This window comes from Marmota marmota, unplaced genomic scaffold (assembly GCF_001458135.2).
Source record: "Marmota marmota marmota unplaced genomic scaffold, marMar, whole genome shotgun sequence".
Taxonomy (NCBI): domain Eukaryota; kingdom Metazoa; phylum Chordata; class Mammalia; order Rodentia; family Sciuridae; genus Marmota; species Marmota marmota.
In genome coordinates this window covers 24,808,676-24,827,777 of record NW_026000005.1, presented here as the reverse complement: position 1 = coordinate 24,827,777, position 19,102 = coordinate 24,808,676, and the positions used below count along the sequence as shown (strand labels likewise).

Sequence of the window (19,102 nt, the reverse complement as noted above, 5' to 3'; positions counted from 1 at the left end):
GTACTTAAGACTAAAAAGAAAAAAAAGAAGTGTGTATGATGTCTGATACATTGCTAGAAATGGGTATTATGGTTTCTGGCTTATTTTGAACGGGGTGGGAAGACTTATATGGAGATTTATCCTTTTTTATGCAGAAAAAAATCAATCGTGCCTATTAAAATCATAGATTTGCCTCTAATTGCACCATGGTTGAATCATCAGAAAGGCAGCTGAGTATCCAATGTCAAGAAGACAACCCTGAAAAGGAGACAAAATTGAGTCTTGCAAAAATCAGCCCAATCCAAGTTCCTTTTCTATGATGTGTTAGAAGGAAAAAAAGTTAAAAAAATTTAGTCAACAAATATTCAAGTCCACTCAATGCTAAGATTGTCCTTAGAAGCTGGGAGATTTGGGTTGCAGAGAATGGTTTCATAACAAAAAGACTTTGGCATAAAATATGCCTGTTCCCTGTTTTTCCACTGTAAATTTTAAAACTTTGCCAATGAAAGAAGAATCTGCACATATGAAGATATTTAAAACTTGATGAATTTATCCACAGCTGAGCTTGGCTTGACTACAAAAGGTGAATTCTGGTTCTTAACTCAAGGAGTGGGGTAGTGGTCACTCCAGGTTTCCTCTAGTTGTGAATGACCCCACAAATGCCGTTGGGCACCAGAAAAAAAAAAGAAAACAGGGTTTTGAACTTAGGTAATAGGAGTATCAGAAACCAAAACCCCCAAATCTAATCCCCCTCCCCAACTCCACATTTTCCACTGATTCCTTTTCCAGTGTTACTTTTTTTAAAAAATATATTTTTATTTTAGTCTTTGTTTATTATTTTTTTAATGTGGTGCTGAGGATGGAACCCAGTGCCTCATGCATGCTAGGCGAGCACTCTACCTCTGAGCCACAACCCCGGCCCCTCCAGTGTTACTTTTTAAGTTATTTAAAATTCCTTTCTCTAGTCTGCTAGGGATTTGGTGATTTGAGATCTTTTAAGTTTGTGAGTTGTTTTGGCTTACTCTTTTGTTGGTAGTGAGTCTGGTAATAAAGAATCTTTTATACTCCCTATAGGACAGACACAAACCCTCTACTCCAGCCACATGTCCCCTGTCTGTCCCCACAGTGTGGGCTTCTGTCTCTCAGTGTAATTCTGCCCCACAGCCTCCTCAAAGAAAAGCACCCAGAGCCCTCTGTAGGGCTATTTGCGTTTCTGTGTTTACAGTTTCCCTTTCTTTCTTTTTATGAATCCGACTAGCAAACATAGCTGTGTTTGTTTGGATTTCTTCAGCACGTCCACCCATTTTCTTTCATGTTCTGGGGATGATGTCAACTTTGTGTATCTTCTCTCCAGACTGCAACCCTGGAAATATGGGTAGAAGACTTGGCACCTGGAAGAATGGGAACTTTTCTGAAAGCCTCAGTTTTGAATTTTGCACTTTGCATATATTTACATGTTGATTTTCATGCCAAGAGTTGCTCTTGTGGATGGGCATGATGGCAGGTGTGAGTGACCCTGAGGAGGCTACGGGGCTCTCATCTTGTTCCTCATTCTTAGAAGCATGGCTGTCGACAGGGCATCTCTTCTGGAGGCTGTCCCAGGGCCTACCACAGGGTGCCTCATTGCTCTATGCCTGGGCCATGTTTCTTCCCATGACTGGCACTATTGTTTCTAGGCAGATCATAAGGCTTGCTGCCTCCTTCACAATTCTACTTCAGTATGTCATCAAAATAGCAGTGCTGAATTATGATATCCTCTTGTAGGTTTTATCTTTTAATACCCTCTTTTCAAAATTTGCATCATGGGTAAAGTTAACACTTCCTTTTGCTGTGGCTTTCTGGAGAAGGTAGCCTGTGCCTTGTGGAGTATACAAGTTTGGAGGCATAAGACCAGAGATGAGATTTTAATGGCTATGCTCATCTTTGTTCTGACTTCCTTAGCCAGCTCCTTGGAAGATCCTGTTTAGGTTGTTTTCCTTTCCTGGTGAGTACATGGGAGCTGAGTGACAGCTTTAGAACAAGGGACTTTGCTATCTGGTAGACTCCAGAGAGCTCCTTGATTTTTCCTCTCACTTTCATAACCACAGGATGTTAATTATTTCTTCACTTAGAACTTACTCATATTACAGTTCTCCTTTCAATTTACCTATATATTCAACAACTGTGCATCTCTACATGCTGAGGTTTTGTACACCTGTGTCCTCTGCTACACGAAGGCAAAAACTATGCTTGATTTTTTTTCTCTCTTCTCTCTATCCACTGCTCCTAGCAGAGGCTGGTGGCACTGATGTGGCACTGATGTGAATCTTTCTGAGGACTTAAGGGGATGTAGATGAAGCTGTTGAGGGACCCCCCAACATCCCTGAGTCCCAGACCCACAGAGCACCGGTCCCTGTGACCTTCCTGTGGCCAGAAGCATGAAAACCCATGACAGACAGACCGTCTTGGGACCTGAACCCTGTGACAGCCTGGGCTCCCACTCCAGCACAACACAGTTCTGCTGACCCCACCCCTTCATTTGATTCCACAGTCTCAGGCAGACAAATCTGACAAATATTTAGACAGAGTGGATATAAAAAGTGCTTTCAGCAGCTACCACTTCCTTTCAAGAACTGTTTAATGAAAGAGAAAATATATATGAATAGTTCCCCTCACACTGAACTCAACAGGCGCCGGTCTTGGGCCTCTTGATGACAGGGCTGACGGCTTCCTCGTGAACTGGATTCCATGCGCAAGTTGTAAAACTTAGGTTGCTGGAGAGGGGAGACACTTGAAAATGGAGCGGGAGCCTCTAAGGTAGGGGGCAGGCAGGGGCAGGGGAGATACTCAGCACCATACATAGGAGACATCAGAGACCAGGGCTTGCTATGTGGAGAGTGTACATGTGGATGCTAGGGTTAGCGCCCTCTGGGTAGGAGTCCGCTGTCCCCAGTGGTTGACATGAGCTCTGGCCTATATTTTTAAGGCCTAAAAGTAATCTCAGAGGAACCTGATGGAATCAAGGAAGGGCTATCTTTTTTGATTGCTTTTCAGGGAGTCTGCTTCCTGGCATATGGGATGTTGGGAATCACTGGATAGAGGTGGTAAAGTGGGTCACCAAGATGAATTTCTAGGAGTCATATTCTAATCCAAGCTCTGGCGTGACCCCAATTGGAGGTTCGTGGTGAGATCTTTGGAGACGCTAAACAATGAAAAGATTATGTCCTTCAGCCCCAAGTAATCCCAAGTAAAGGTAACATTAAACCGTGAAGTAATTGAGAGGAAGTTCAACCTAGTTTTGCTTTCCCCCATGAAGATTAGTTTGATTTTAAAACTACAAAAATCAGATTCTTTCAAAAAGTGTTTTCTATTCCTTGGGTAGCCCCCACTCTGCTGGTGTCAACCTGACCTGGCCTTTCACCTGGGAGCCTCTGTCATGGTGCTCAAGCAGGATGAACCTTGACCCCTTACCTGTCTCCAACCGCTGGGCTATGGATCCCCCTCCTAAGTGCCCACCTCTTGCCTCTTCCTGGGACCACACTGACCTGTTTTGAAGATCTCGTAGCGCAGCGAGAAGCCTGCCCCCTGCCGGGCGTAGTCAGAGGTGAACTTGATGTAGAGCATGGAGCCGGAGGAGATGATGGTGGGTGGGGCGATGTTCCCACAGTGCTTGCCCAGGAGGTCTGCAGACTCACTGTCCCCATCCCGAATCTCAATGAAGTCATACCTAGGCGGGGATAGCACAAAGGGGCACCTGAGAAAAGCTCAGTCTGAGGGCCTGGGAAGGACCAGTCTCCCTCCAACTCTCCCCATTCAGGTGTTTCAGAGTGATCAACAAAGGGCACTTATGCTTGCTTGTGTGGCCTGGCACGCACAGGTACAGGAAGTTGCTCTGCTTTGTTAAAGCCACACAGTGAATAAGGGCGCGGATGGGAAGCTTATCTCTTGCTCACATAGAGCAATAGAATCATTCTCTCAAAGATCTCAAAACAAACATTGTTTTCTTCCTTCGGTAGCACCATTTTTATTTCCACTATGATCTCTGAATCTTTGTCTTTCTTTGCTCTGGGTCGTTGCAAGTGACTTAACCCCTTTGAGCATCAATGTTTCCATCCACAAAATGAGAAGAAAAACATCCACTTGAGAAGGTCAGGATGGAGATGGAGTGGAAAAAAAAATACAAGAGAGGGGCTGGGTCCCATCTGGAGATGTTTCAGAGATATATATTGTCCTGTGTCCACCCCACCCTGGTTCAGTTTCTCCTGGATCATTCCTCTTCTCTTGTCTCTAATTGATAGTGACAAAGACACCTCATCTGCAGGTCACCTCCCTCCCCGAGATGACTCTGTGAGGTTCACATCAGCAGTGTCTAGTCAACAACACGTTTTTAGAAAGGATCAGCATCATATTGGCAATAAAAACTTTCTCTAAAGGGGTGAATCCCTGGGGACCCAGCACCTAGGAGCACACAACCATCCATCTCAGCAACAGGCAGAGCAGGTCGCCTCCTGAAATGAGCTCTCCACAGCTTTTGGAGTCACATCAGCCTCAGTAGGGGAGACACCTCCGACATCCATGTTCACGGGCTGGTGCACAAATACTGTCCCATTTTATCTTAACCGCCATGCATTTTCTTTTATTTATTTTTAGTTGTTGATAGACCTTTATTTTATTTATGTATTTACATGTGGTGCTGAGAATGGAGCCCAGTGCCTCACACATGCCAGGCAAGTGCACTGCTGCTGAGTACCAGCCCGGCTCCAGCCCCCAGACATGCATTTTCAACCACGCATGTGCTCTGAGCCCTGTGTTCCTTAAGGTGGGAAACTTCCTCCCCACTGGCTCCCTTCATCTGCTGGCCACTGAACTATTATTTCCTAAAAACCATCCATCTTCCTTTCCCTCCTTCCCTCTATTTATTTTGCATCAGCCTGTTCCAGCGACACATAAGAAATCTCTTCCTTGTGTGTAAAGAGAGGGGCTACAGACGCGGCCCTCCCTGGGATGTGCCTCCCTGCTCCTGTCACACACGGGGTCTGGGGGAGCTGGCTGCCTGCAGAAGTGGCTGATGTGTGCTGGAGAAGCCAGAGGAAACTCCCGGGAGCCATATTTCAGATGGCTCAGTCACTTCCAAATAAATAGGCCTGTGAAGGAAGAATAAGGAGTGGAGCAGGAGTTGTTCATTCTTCGACCCCAGAGGGCTCGGCTCTTAGAGCCAGAAGAATGGCGGAAGCAGGTTGAGTCTGGAGACGCGGAGAGGGCAATTTCTCCAGAAGCTCTGGGGAGCTGGGCAGGCTGAGCAGGCCCCTGGGGTGGGGAAGCTGTTGAGAACTGGGATTTCAGTGTAGGAGATGGTGCTGACTTTGAAAACAGGCTTTCTCACTTCCAACACAGAAGTGAAGAGACACTGAGTGCCTTCTCAGGGGAACTCCCCAGCAGACCTTCTGGAAAACCCCTCCTTGCTCTTTCCACACTGCCATAAGCACTGCAGAACAGTCATCCTGCACTGAGCATGTGAGGGCCCAGCAGCCTGCACAAAGACTGAGGAGCTGCCACCTGTGCCTTTACTCCCTGAGTTTGCTGGGAGGAGGGTGTGCAGGGCCCTGGGCACAAGTCTCAGTCCTGGGAGTGGACAGAGTTGGACTTAGTTTCCAGCTTAACTATAGATATATATATATAGTTAAGCTGGGTACCCTCAGGCAAGTGACTGAACCTTTCTGAGGCCGGGAAAGGGGGATGATAAGAGTAAAATAGAGATTTTAGTATCTTCCTCCTAGGGTTGTTGTAAGATTTAAATGACCAATTCTAATCTATAAAAAGTGCTACATTGCATGGCACACAGTGTGAGCTTAAGAAAGAAAATTGTGGTTATTGTATTCTCACACCCATTTCAGAGGCAAGGAGATCAAACTCTGGAGCAGAAGTGGCTGGCCCTAAGAGAGAGCAAATGAGTAGAGGGACAGCATAAGCAGGGATATAAATCTGTTTAAACATTTTGGAAGGCATTTTTGGCAAAATGTTACAAAAGATAATATGTACATAGCCCTTAGTCCAGCAATTCCTTTGCTAGAATTTTTTCCTAATAATCAATTATGCAAAGATGTACATGCATCTTTGTGCATACTTGAAAAAAGCATATGAAAAGTGAGAAGATACTTTGTTTATAAATAGTATCATGTTGGAAAGTCCAACCATCCAGGGTAAGTGAATCAATTCTGTTATATTTATAAGATGAAATATTCTGCTGTTATAGTATATAGTGCTGCAGGTCTAGGGTTTTTGTTTTTATGGAAAAATGTTCATGATCACTCAAAAAGATCTTAAATGTTTTTTAAATATACACATGTATTTCCTTATGTAAACATGCAGAAAACATCTGAAAGAGTATATACTAAAATATTAACAGTGATGAGATATATGGATGGTGAGATAATTGGTCATCTTTATTCTTTTGCATTATCTGAATTGTTTATCATAAAGCCTGCATTTCTATAACAAGCCAAAATCACACACACACACACACACACACACACAGCTGCTTCCATTAAATTTTTTTTTGCAAGTACAAGAGCTGAGAAAAATAAGTTCTTAAGATGTGGCAGAAAAAAGTAAATTCATCATCATCATTATCATCATCATCACCACATCATCCATGAATGAGACATGGGATATCAGAATAGGGTTGGGGACGTGGCCCACATTCAATAAATACTTTTAGAAGATTTTGAATACTCTTTGCATTGCCAGTTTCTCCAGGAAGGACAAAGAGAGGCCCTGCCATCCCTCTGGCTTATTATGAGAAGCGGGAGCTTGTATCTGGCTGCCTAATCACCCATGGAGTCTCTCGGTGGGTTAACAGAATCAGCCAGGAGGCAGGACTACCCCACAAATGCCGTCACTGAAAGCTTGCCCCAATTTACCCAAGGGATATACTGCCCTGAATGCTTTCTTGTAATGTGGCCAGCAGCAAATACATCCTTATCTATCCTCATACATGTATAGTGAAGGGCATGCATTTTTATATGCATTTTTTTTAAGTTGTAGACGGACACAATACCTTTATTTTATTTATTTTTATGTGGTGCTGAGGATCAAACCAGTGCCTCACACGTGCTAGGCGAGTGCTTTACTATTGAGCTACAACCCCAGCCCGGGGATATATTTTTGATAAAAGAGCCTATTAAAGGATCCCTCTGATGAATACTTTTGTGAAGCAAATAATCAGCGCCTCCTCGAACTTCTTAGAGAAACTAGATTTTCCCATCAGGTTTGCTTAAGGGAGTTAGGATTTGGCCCTGACTCCGCTCTCCCCGCAGTGTCCTGCTATTGCCCTATGGACAAGCCCCACTTACCACGTGGTCTTCTGACTGTGCCTCTTATATAAAGGGCACATTCCAAATGACATGCTGACTTCATACAGAATGTCTCATTTACCTCCCGTGTGACTGACTCATTTGGGGAAATTTTTTATTATTAGGGATTTGCTACAGCTGGAGTAAATCTCCTTAGAAATTTCAATGTTGTCAGGTTCATTTGTGAAGGACTCGGCAGAGGCTTAGAAAGTTTGTGGCCTTGGAGTAAACGTGGCTTTGCATCTTGCATTCGAATCCCCAGTGTTTGTTTGGTGAAGGAATACGGGGTACACACAGAGCTCACCCCAAGGACAGTCAAGGGGGAGAACTTGAAAAGCGGCTCCTCTTTCAACATATAACTCATTTTCTGGAAGGCAACATCAACCAGCTAACAGACATATTAACTAGTGTTTGCGTTTCATTATTCATAATCTCTCTCAAATGAAAAAATTCCTTTCAAAGCTTTGACACTACCTCTTATTATTGTATTTATTTGTTTTTGCCTGAGCTAAAGTAGCCACCTCTGCTCCCTGCTCTTCTTGTCTTTCTAAAATGGTTCCCCAAGTGCCTTGGCTCTTCTCTCCCCACAGATTCTGACATCTGCATGTGGAACATGTATCTGGAGGGTGCTTTCTCTACTTTCCTTGTCAGCTTCAGAGTCTTAATTTCTTCTCCCCAAGCCCACTTTTGGGGCATGGGAATCTGGATGGTGGGATTAATTTGGAGAGGCCACAGGAGAGAGATGAAAAGCAACAATCTCACCTCTTCCTCTAATCACTGGGCAAACATGAACAGTGGCTTCCTGGTGTCCATAACTCTGGCCACATCTGCACTTCCCAGAGGGCACCCAAGGCAGCCAGACTATGCTAGAAAACTCAGCAAGCTGAGACCCTGCTCTTGGAGCATGAGTATGTCTGGCCTCCATGAGAATCTACACTTATGGGTGGGTGGAGAACCATATGTGAAGGGGTTTCTATATCAAGGACGGGGTACTTAGGTTCTTTAAGAAGACTATGTCCTTCCGTACCCAGGTCTTGAGTCATAAAATCTGCCAGCCAGGCAAATATTTCACACTGCTAGACTCTGAATATTTAAGATTAAATTCTTGACTCATTTAATGTTAATGTTTTTGGAGGGCAAGTTCTTTCCTGTCCCCTGGGCCTTTGCACTTTCTGTTCCTGTGCTTGTAATACTCCTTGTTAGCTTTTCCCAAGGCTGGTTGCTTCTCCTCCTTCAGGCCTAAGTGCAAATGTCACCTCCTCAGAGAAGCCTGCCCTGACCACCCTCTTTTTGAACGCATATCTATCTTCTTGATCTCGCCATCCTCTTATTTTCTCTTACAGCTAGTGTCACACTCTGGAGAGGTCTTACCAACCTGCTTATGTATTTGTTTATGATGTGCCTCCTGCACTGGACGGTAAGCATCATGGGGCAAGGACTTTTGTCTTTTCGCTGCCGGATTTATAACTTGCATGGTGCCTGGCACAAAAAAAAGTGGATCGCTAGCTGTTTGTTGAGTGAATTAATGGATAAGGGACTGCAGTTGGTTAGGGAGATGCATGCTGTGATAACACTTTCCAAGGGGTTTGATGGGTTGGTTCGTATTGTACCCTCTCCCTTGTGCCCAAACACATTTGCTGAGCTATTCTGGTTGTATCTGAAAACCAAAATGTTGCCTTGTGACACAAAAACACGAAATATAACATTCTGTGGGGAAGAAACATCTCAAATCATGCTGACAGCATTTTCACTATTAGTGGCAAACAAATCAACTATAATTAAAATGCTGTCAAAGTGATTTGAGATTTTTCTCACTCTTTCAAAGTTCCATATTTCATGAGTAGATTATCCAGGCCAGAGAATTTATTACCTCCTGGAGTGCCTTTCTTCCAGGAAGCTCAAAGATAGCTATGAACACTGTCTTATTAATCCTTACATTAAAACCTGCGAGGAGAATCAGAGGAAAAGCCAACACTGTCCTGTACATCTTCCCAATAAAAATGTCTGCATGAGACAGGTCTCTGGTCAATTCAGGCCCCCAACCAGGCCACCTGTCTGTCAGGCTCAGTATAGGTAACCAGCTTTTATGGAGAAATCTGCTCATGTCAGGTCACTTTTTTTTTTTTAAGAAGTAAATTTCATTTCCTTGAATTTCTCCCTTTCATTTGTACCACTCATTTAATAAGAAGCTAGTGTATTGATGAAAAGGGATCCATTTTACTGAGCATATACTATGGGCCATATCCTCAGCTTATATATTATTATTATTTTGGGGGGTACTGGGGATTGAACTTAGGGACACTCAACCACTGAGCCACATCCTCAGCCCTGTTTTGTATTTAGAGACAGGGTATCATTGAGTTGCTTAGTGCTTCACTATTGCTGAGGCTGTCTTTGAACTCATGATCCTCCTGTCTCAGCCTCCCAAGCTGCTGGGATTGCAGGCATGTGCCATCGCGCCTGGCTATTACTTCATTTAATTCTCTTTTAATATACAGCAAGCTCTGTTATGATTTACATTCATTTTCAGATGCAGAGATGGAGACTCACAGAGATTATGTGTCCTGCCCAAAGTCACATGAGAAGGAAAGGTCAGAGGCAGAGTCAAACCCAGGCAACCTTTCTCTGGCACACAGACCTCTTACCCCCCGACCCCCGCCTCAGTAAATATACAAAGAATCTGAAAAGCAATAGAAAAATCTGAAAATCTGAGCGCACTAGAAATACCAGATTGTCACAGCACAAGAACATCAGCAGAATCTGGGTGTAAAGAAACCTTTTGCTCTCAGGTGTCCACAAAATGGGCATAAGGTGTAAAAGAGACTTAACAGAGTCTTGCTCTTTTTCTTTAGTCATTCTGTTTAAACAAAGCCTGAAGGACTTGCCAAAATTAACAGACAAATCACCAACGGGAACAGTGAGCATATTTGAAATTCATGGTTTCAAGATTCACCCAGTAGAAATCCAGCTTGTAAGTGCTCAGATGGGATAACATATTAATTTTCGTAAGTGCGGTATTTTTATAAGCACATATACACCCGTATGTGAACATATGGCCCATCAAGTGAGAAAATAGGATCCTGTATATTTATAAGCTCTTAAAGTACCATCCACATATTCTGGAGTCCACAGATTTCCAGTAGGGTCCACACAGGAGTTTCAGAGGGTTGGGGAACCTCTGGAATCATATGCTGAAACGTTGTGTGTTTGTGTGATGCACATTTTCCTAGGGAAGGGGTCTGTGACAAGAGAAACCTGAAATTGCTGTCACAAAAACACATCAGTCTATGAGGGTACAAGGTACTATGGGAAGCACCATATGTGGGCTGCTTCGATAGACCCAGCTAGTCTCTGGCACCTGCTAATGGCAAGACTGCCCATCTGGTTTCCATATCTTCATCTCTAAAATGGAAATAATAACAGATCCTACCTTTGGGGATCATGCAAAGATTACAAAGGTCCAGTAAGGCCCTACACAGTACCAGATGCCCCAGAAAGCACCCGAGAGCCATTGACTATGTTTATGATTACAACTGGATAACCAAACAGGATGTGGATTTGAGGGAGAGGAGAGCTGCATACACACGGGGCCTTAGAAACCAGACACTGCAGATGAACTGAAAAGCCGTGGTTATAATCGTAACTCCCTCAACCTTGGGGCTGGGTTTTTCCAAATCCTCCTCCGGCACAAATTCATCCACAGTGTTTTAGTCACTTGAGTTTTTGAGATTTTATTTCAGTCTCGTGGTTCTGAGCCCAGACCCTGGAACCAGACTTCCAGGCTGGGTTCAAAACCACCTCCCCTGAATTTGCTGGATCTTGAACAGCAAGGAGCTCGATGTTCCTGCATTTTGGTAGCTGATGCACATCAATGGCCCCACACAGGGGCTGGCACACAGTAAGTGATCTGATAGTAGATGTTGTTATTTCTACTATTACTGTTCTTATTACTTCTCTTAACTTTGAGGTCTCAAACAGTTCCAAAATTCTGTTCATCTGCATTGGTGCCCAGTGCCTTTCAGAGAAGCCGTTATCTTTTCTTCCTTCATATCTTCCCACCACAAATCTCTGATATTTTGAGCTTTTTTTATTTGCAATCCCCTCACAGCCAGGGTCACCACGGCTCTTCAGAAGGGAGGAAATCTGACCACCCAGCAAAGGAAGTATGCAGAGAGAATAACCCAAAACAAACTGAGAAGGAATTATTCTAAAAAAACCTTGAAGGCAAGAAAATGGAAACTACAAATAACATCTATTTATAATTTCTGGTTGTTTTTCTGCAGAAGGCCCTGGATGATGAAGAGGGCCCGCCAATCTCATTGTTCCTGGTGGAGCAGGCTGCCAAGAACACTCTCCACTTGAGGAAGGAGCCCACTGCAGACAGGGCGTCTGATAAGTCTCACTGCACATGAACTGTTAAGAGAATGAAGAACACACAACAAAGCCACCCGCACTCCTGCCCTGACCCTTTGGGTGATCACCGCTTCCCCTGATGACCTGGCTCCCCAGCAAGGCACATTCCTGAGGCGGTAGGGCAGCGGATCTGCCAGGTCCCTGGACCAGCAAGCACTCCCGAAGCTGCTTCAACAGAACTGTTTACTTATGAAAGGAACAATTTTCTAGGCAACTAATGCCAGCGTGAAGTCTAAGGTTTGGGGGGCAGGCTGTTTTCAGCACGACCGTTGGATCTGTCTTTCGTCTGATCTGCGTCTATAGAATCCTCGCTCTCTGCGGTCAACTTCAAGGGCCCCTTGCTAGCATTTTGTAGTGATGCCAGAGTACAAAGTAGGTAAGAGGACCCCACCGTTTATGTGCACTTCTTTTTTTTTTTGAGGTAGGAGTAGCTGCTGGTGCTTGGATGGGAAGGTGAATCCTAGCAGAGCCAAAGCTACCTAAATTGTCTTGTGCTGCTGAACTGACTCAATCATGCCTCGTGTCTCGGTTTGCCACACCTTGTAAATGGGTGCAGGGATGATGCCGCTGTGTCTCACAAGGGTGACTAAAAGGGGCCCGAGGCAACTGGTAACCATTAAGGGGAGATCAGAGCACGTCATCATGAGGCCTTGGTGTGCTGGCAGCATCCCTCCACTTGGCTGAGTGAACGGCTCCCTCTGGGCCAAGTGTTCACTAACCCTGGGTCCCAGAGGATCCAATTGTGAGAGCAAAATCATAACCTCCCCATCTGTCCGAAAAATGGGAGCCTGCTGGGAGCAGAGGTGCACAGGGCACCAGGGAATCAATCAATCACTGCGTAGAAGTCTTTTGTGTTTTGCTTTGTTTTTTGGTATCTGGGCTTCCCAACATTTTTCTATCCCCTTTTGCTGGCACCCAGCCTCCACGACAAGACTTGGAAGATACGAAACTTGTCTGAAAAATGTACCATGCGGAAATTCAAGGAAGGGACAGTTTGGGAGTACGTGGCAGGTGTGAAGGGCCCCGTTTTGGGATTTCACTCCTTACAAGCTTCAAGTTACAGAATTCAGAGCTTCTCCTGGCTCCAGGGGCAAACTTGTCACTACTGTGCAAAGAGCACCGGTGTGTGGAAGTGACGGGCCTGTGCTATGTCCAAGCAGGAAGGGCTGCTGCGGTGCCAGGGTGGGGATTCTGAATATAGCCCTTGGAGGCCAGTCAGCTGGAACTGCTTCCTCCTCTCGGCCACTGTGCCTGGATGGATGCTACGTGCAGAAGTGTGGTGGCTGTGCTAGGTGCCTGGGTCAGGCAACACACATTACAGCCCCTGCCTTGCCCATGACAGAAATGTCCCTCCTGCTCTGAAAGGACTCATCAGGGTTTCTTGAGGGTAGACGTATCAAATGTTCAGGAATCTTGGGTGCTTTTGCCCTAAGTCTCATAAGACCATAAAGTAATACATCTGGCAGGGACTCGAGATCTACCAGAAAGGGAACCAGGTTTGCAGGAAGTCTCCAAGCAGGATGGGAACAGCGTGAGTCAGGCCTTCAAGAGCCTTTATTTATCCCACAGCTATAAGCAGAACGTTTGTTTTGTGTGTGTGGAACTGCTGGCTGGCTGGCTGGCCACCATATTTCAGAGACCAGCAGGGCCCTCGCAGCGTGGGGAGAGGTGCTAGTGCCAGGGATGAGCTGTAAGAGATACAGCAGCAAAGAAAAGTCAATGCCCCAATATTTAACCCATCAGCCTGTCCGCAAGCTTGGACCAAATGCAGTATCTGCTTGGGCTTCAATTTCCCAGTGGCTCTAAATAATAATAATACTTTCTTTAAACCCTCCTACCACTCTCAAAGGGATGATACACTGATAAATCACTTTGAACTTTTAGATGAAAGGTGCTCCATAAACCTGAGGTCTCATCAACTGTAATTGTTACAGTAATTATCTTAATGATAATAATGATGATAATAGGAGAAGGGGGAGGGGTGGGGATGAAACCTCCTACCTTGAGACAAAGAAAAACTCTTCCGTTAAGACCTGCCTCATGCTTCCTTCGGCTCCTAGCCCACCGCCATCCTTCTCTAGCTGCCAATTCCCAGGCTGAAATATTATTTACTCCTTTCCTTTCCAATAAAACAATTATTTGTTCCACCGTTCTCCCTCTCGCTCGCCTCCGGTGTGTCTGGCTTGGCCCTGACAGCTCAGCCATGGACTGTTTACACGTCTTGCTCACCCTCCCCGAGTCTGGTTCAGCTCCATTGACACGAAAGGCAGGAGAATTCTCTCTGTGTGAGGAATCAATTACTTCCGCTGACACTCCATTACTGGCCCTCACGTCTTTGGATTCCAGATGGAGGACGAAGGTGGTGGTGGGGATGGCAGGGAATTGAAGAGGGTGGTCAGAGAGGTGCAGGGGCCAGGGGAGTAGGAAGCAGATGACAGAGGGCCAGACGGGGGCTATTGACGGAGTCAGGCCTCCAGCTTGTACGGAAAGACACAGGAAGACCTTTCTCTCCTTGACTGCCCTGCCGGCATCCAGGGCATCCAGAGGCATCCGGAGATGACCACAAGGCAGGAAGAGGCAAAGAAAAGTAATAAAAAGAGAAGAGAAAAGACCTGTCAAAGCTATCTAAAAGAATCAGAGGCCCCAGCTACCTGAGCACTGGACAGCAGATGACAGCTCCAGGCAGACTGAAGAGGTAGACAGAGGCAGCTTTAGGTGGCCTGGCTTTCGACCAGCCCTACCATTACTGTTCTGTGATTTCTCAGACCTCAGTACCTCCGTGTGTTAAATGGGAATAATACTAGTCCTAGATAGTTTGTTGGGGGATAGCCCCTGACCTGACAGCCCCTGATCTCAGCTGAGGGATCATTGAACATTTGCTATTATTGTTTAACTGAAGTCTTGCCACATGGCCTACAAAGTTGAGTCCCTAACAGAGCAGACCACAGCAGAAAAATATATAAAGACTGCCAAGATGCTTGGCTACAAAGCTAGGGAAGAGATATTAAAAACTCATGTGGATTTTCTTTTATTATGTGGACTCCTAAGCTGCCCTCCCAAACCTAGGCCTAACTCTTTCTCCATTTTGTTTTTTTTAAATAATTTTGACCCAGCTAACATTTTTCAGGGGTTTCCTTCTAGGAATTTTTTTTGATTATGCAAATTAAATACAACCATTTACCCTGCAATCAACTGAGATGAATTGTGAGGTACAAGGTTCCGTAATGAAGGACGATTATGGAAACATTTTTTTTCCTAGAAGAAAAGACAAGGGCAGCTTATACACACACACACACACACACACATGCACACACACACACACATATATATATATATTTCCTGAGATGATTTATCCAAATAGAATGGAATGGAATTATTTCATCTCGTGAGTATCTCTTCATCCAGGTTTAAATCCCCTTGTCACCAAAACGGACAAAACAAAAAGAGTATTTTTTTTTCTACAGGACTTGTGATTTCAGGGAAATGCACAAATCCCTTACTAGAAAAGTCTAATATCTTTCCTCCGGTGTCCTTCGCCTCTGTGCTTTATCCCTTCTACACCTGAAGCTCCCACTGAATGTCTTAAGACACTCTTAGTGTAATTAGATGGGAGAATTACATGGAGTTACATGGGGTGAGACGCTGGCCCTCTGGGATCTCTGGGTTTAGAGAAGATGCCAGGGTTGAAAGACAGAACAGTGGGACTGTGTATGATAAAATCTCCAGTGATTTTCTCAATCAGAAGATAAAACGCATTGTCAAGGAAGACATCCACAGTGAAGCTTGCATTGAGAGAGTCGCAATTGCAACATCACATATTTAAAAACAAACTGCTAAAAATAACGGTTGTCCCAACTGCTCTTTAACCTTGGTAAGAGGAGGAGAACAATCCGTGGGTTGTTGTTCCCACTCCTTGCGCGAGCTTAAGTCTCTGGGTGGAGTCCTTGGTCAAGGCTGAAGAGCGCAGGGTCAGCTGCCAGCTGAGCTCCGGTTAGCAGGACGGTTCCCATTATTGCACCACGTGCCTGCAGGTGGATCTGTTTCTGTCATTAGGAGGGTTGTTGCAATACAGAAAAGCATTACCGCTCGCTGGCTCCCTGAGGGAATCGGAATATTTCTGTGTGTAAATTTGTCACAATGTCATGAGTAATCAACCCGAGGGTTCCTCCTGAGCTAGCGCGAGGCACCCTCTTGCACCATGGGGAACTTTCAGAAACTTCAGTGGAACTTAGTTGAAGCTACCCTTCCACTGGGCAGCCTGGCCTTCCACCTTCTACTCATAGGGAAAAAGTGGACTCAGAGTCTATGGGAGTAAACTGACGAGAGGAGCTTGATCAAGCAGGTCAGCTGGACTTTCCCAGCCAAAAGCCACTATCTGGTGTTAAACTAGTGTCCCTGAACATAAAGTATGAAGCTCTAGAGACTCCACAATGGAGACGGAGGGTGGGGCAGCAAAGTCCTCATAATCTCAGTCTTTCCTGCTTCCTGACCATGGCCGCTCTCCTAAGGAGATGGTGGAAGTTGCCTGGCCCGGAAATAAAGTTAAATAGCATTGCTCCCACACTTCTTTGCCAGGAAAAGGGTTGTATCAGCAAGTCCAAGGCAGCCCTTCTTACTCTATTCTTACAATGCTCAGAGGAAACGAAGTTGAGCTCAGCCACCTTCAACTACTGTGCTTCCCAAAGCCATCAGATGGTTCCCGGTCTCTTGTCTGTGAACTTGCTGCTCTCTGCCTGGACTGCCACCGGCCATGCACGAGCTGCTCCTCCAGCCAGCCTTCTTGGATCTCCCAGCTGAGGCTGGTTCCTGGTGTTGTGGGCTCACATAACAGGCCCACACTGTGACCAGGTTTGGAGGAAGCAGAGAGCACAAGAATAGAGAGCACAGATTGGAAAGTCTGGCTTCAAATCCCTTTTCTGCCACTCTGAGAGTGTGATCTAAGGCCAGTTGGTCAACAACTGTGAACCCAAGTTCCTCCATCTGTAAAGTGGAAAGAGCCAGGGCCACTTCACAGGCTTCTGTTGAGAGGATTAGATGAGACAATGAGTGTCAAGTGCTTAGCCAAGTGGATTCATAGGTGATATTCCAGATGTGACAGCTTTATCATCAATAACTGTCTTTTGACTTGCCTCCTCCTCCCAAACTCTCTGCTCCAGGAGGGCAAAGAGTAGGATTTCCTCATCACTGAGTTCCCAGTGCTCTCTCTGTGCTTGGTGCATGGTAGGTGCTTAATAACTACTTCCTGAGAAAGGAATGAAGGGTCTGTGGTCATTTCATTAGTGAGAGACTCAAGTCATAGAATGGTTAGCAACGTAAGAGCCCAGATCCCATTCTCCTGCTGTCAATTCATCTTCAGATGGATGAACAGGGACAAAGATCCAGTGCAGCTTCCTGTCATCTACCTAAGCCCTGGCACCTCCAATGAAGCAATATCACTAAAACAATCACCTGCACCTACCTGCCTAGCACCCTCCAGGAAAAGGTGATGCAGGAGTTTAGAAATGAAATATGTGGTCTATGCCCTTGGAGAGTTTATGTGAGCAGAACACAGGATGATCGTGTGTGAACAAAAGCAGACAAATCCAGTTCATATAAAATGCTCTGAGAGTTCAGAGTAGGGGCTGATAAAAGAGAACTGGAGGAAGTGAGGAGTAAGAGAGGACCAGAAGGGGAGTGTGCAGCTGGAGGAGGAGGGGGCTGGAGGAAGGAGAGTTTGAGTCCTGGGAACTCAGGGGGGGCTGTGCAGATGGAAGATTGCATGTGGCTGTTTGGAATGGAGGGTGTTTACTGTGCTTATTGAGGTCCAGTGTCTTCCCTCTGTTTACTGTGGTCAATTTATCAACCTGGGAAGCTGCTACCGTTTTTAAGATAGAGTCACCTACTTTGTGAGAAATAGGCACATCTTTTACACAGAGGGCCCTTCTGTTGTAAATAAACACAAGAGTTGTTTATCTAGGATGCTCAGCCAGAGGCCAAATGTCTGAAACTTTAAATATGCAGAATGTGAGGTATGGGGAGATCAGAAGAAAAGATTATGAACATCGAAGCCAATGCTGAGAATTCCATTTACTGTCACTTTCACACTTTGTCACTTGGGGTCCCTCCTCAGTCCTTACTCAACTTGAGCTTGACCGACTGAAGCAAACTAGGAACACTGGCCTTGGGATTGCCCTGTCTTAGGGAAGAGCTTGGACCACACAGGCTCCTGATTCCCAAGAGACAGCAAGACCTGAAGCAAAATCCACATACATAAAAAAGTAAAATCTCGCCCAAACAGGGAGATGTAGGAGACAGCCCTACCCATAACAGGAGGGACGAGAATACTGACAGAAAATAGTCCAGAACTTCCTCATGACAAAGCACAAAGATGCCAACACACTTGATAAATTGTGGCACATCTATATAAACGAGGCACAGCAACTGCTGCAAATCAGTTGTTATTATCACTCTTTTGCAGAATGTTAAACTGAGGCCTGGGAAGTTTAAAAGATCAATGAAAATACAACTGTAAATCTGTTCCAAATATAACATGACCCAGCTTCTGTCACAAAAAACGAAGTTTAGAATTACAAACCTGAATCAAGAGAAAAAAATGGAGTCCCCGTAAGTTTTGGTTTTGTTTAAGAAGACATGGAAGGTGTGGCACGTGACTTAAAATGTTCTTTGTGAGAAACACTTTTAAAAGGAACTTTTAAAATGGAGAAACCTAGGTTAAATGCATTTCTGAATACATCAAAATGAACCCCACTATTATGTATATCTATAATACACTAAAAAAATAAAAATAAATAACTAAGAAGAGCTTTGAAGGGGTATTTTTTAGTATTTGGAAACTTCACCATCAGTGATAAGTGGTAAAGGAGATGATTTCTGCACTGAACATAATATTCATGACTCATTAGCGTAGACTTCCTTGTGAGGTCTTTAGCTTAAGAAATGTTCTTTCAAGTCTTCCTAGTGGCCTTTGCACTTCCTAAAAATGTTTTTCAAGATACTCACAGGAAAATGGTTAATTCCTAAAAGGACCCATTCTCTTGATTTTGGTTTTATTTGGTTGGGCCTCTGGGATGGGGTGGGGAACTGCCAGGCCAGTTTGAGGGCTCTGGAATAAGCTATGTCTGATACGCTGGTGAGTGTTTTTAGAAATACATATATTTCAAATTTTAGAAATGGGAAAAAAAAAAGTCAGCTTTGTGTGTGTTTCTAAAACCCCAACTCTTGGCTAGTAGGCGATGACTCAAACGAAAGGCCTCTGTCTGTGGAAGCAGCAGCCTCCTACCATCCTCTGCTCCCCAGGGGTGAGATGGCCTCTCTCTGTTTGCCCAGGCAGCCCTGAGTTCTGCCTTTTTGTCCCTCAGCTCAGGAACCTGGCAATGCCA

General features: G+C 45.0%; 1 protein-coding gene across 4 annotated transcripts in view; it reads right to left on the bottom strand.

Annotated features, from left to right (window-relative positions):
- Window positions 1-19,102, bottom strand: part of Nrp2 (neuropilin 2) — a 121,567-nt gene that overhangs the window by 83,281 nt on the left and 19,184 nt on the right. For all 4 annotated transcript variants that reach the window (XM_048808389.1, XM_015481295.2, XM_015481296.2 and 1 more), the window contains exon 3: window positions 3,504-3,685. In XM_048808389.1, the coding sequence (XP_048664346.1) occupies window positions 3,504-3,685 (182 nt within the window). The remainder of the gene's footprint in view (window positions 1-3,503; window positions 3,686-19,102) is intronic.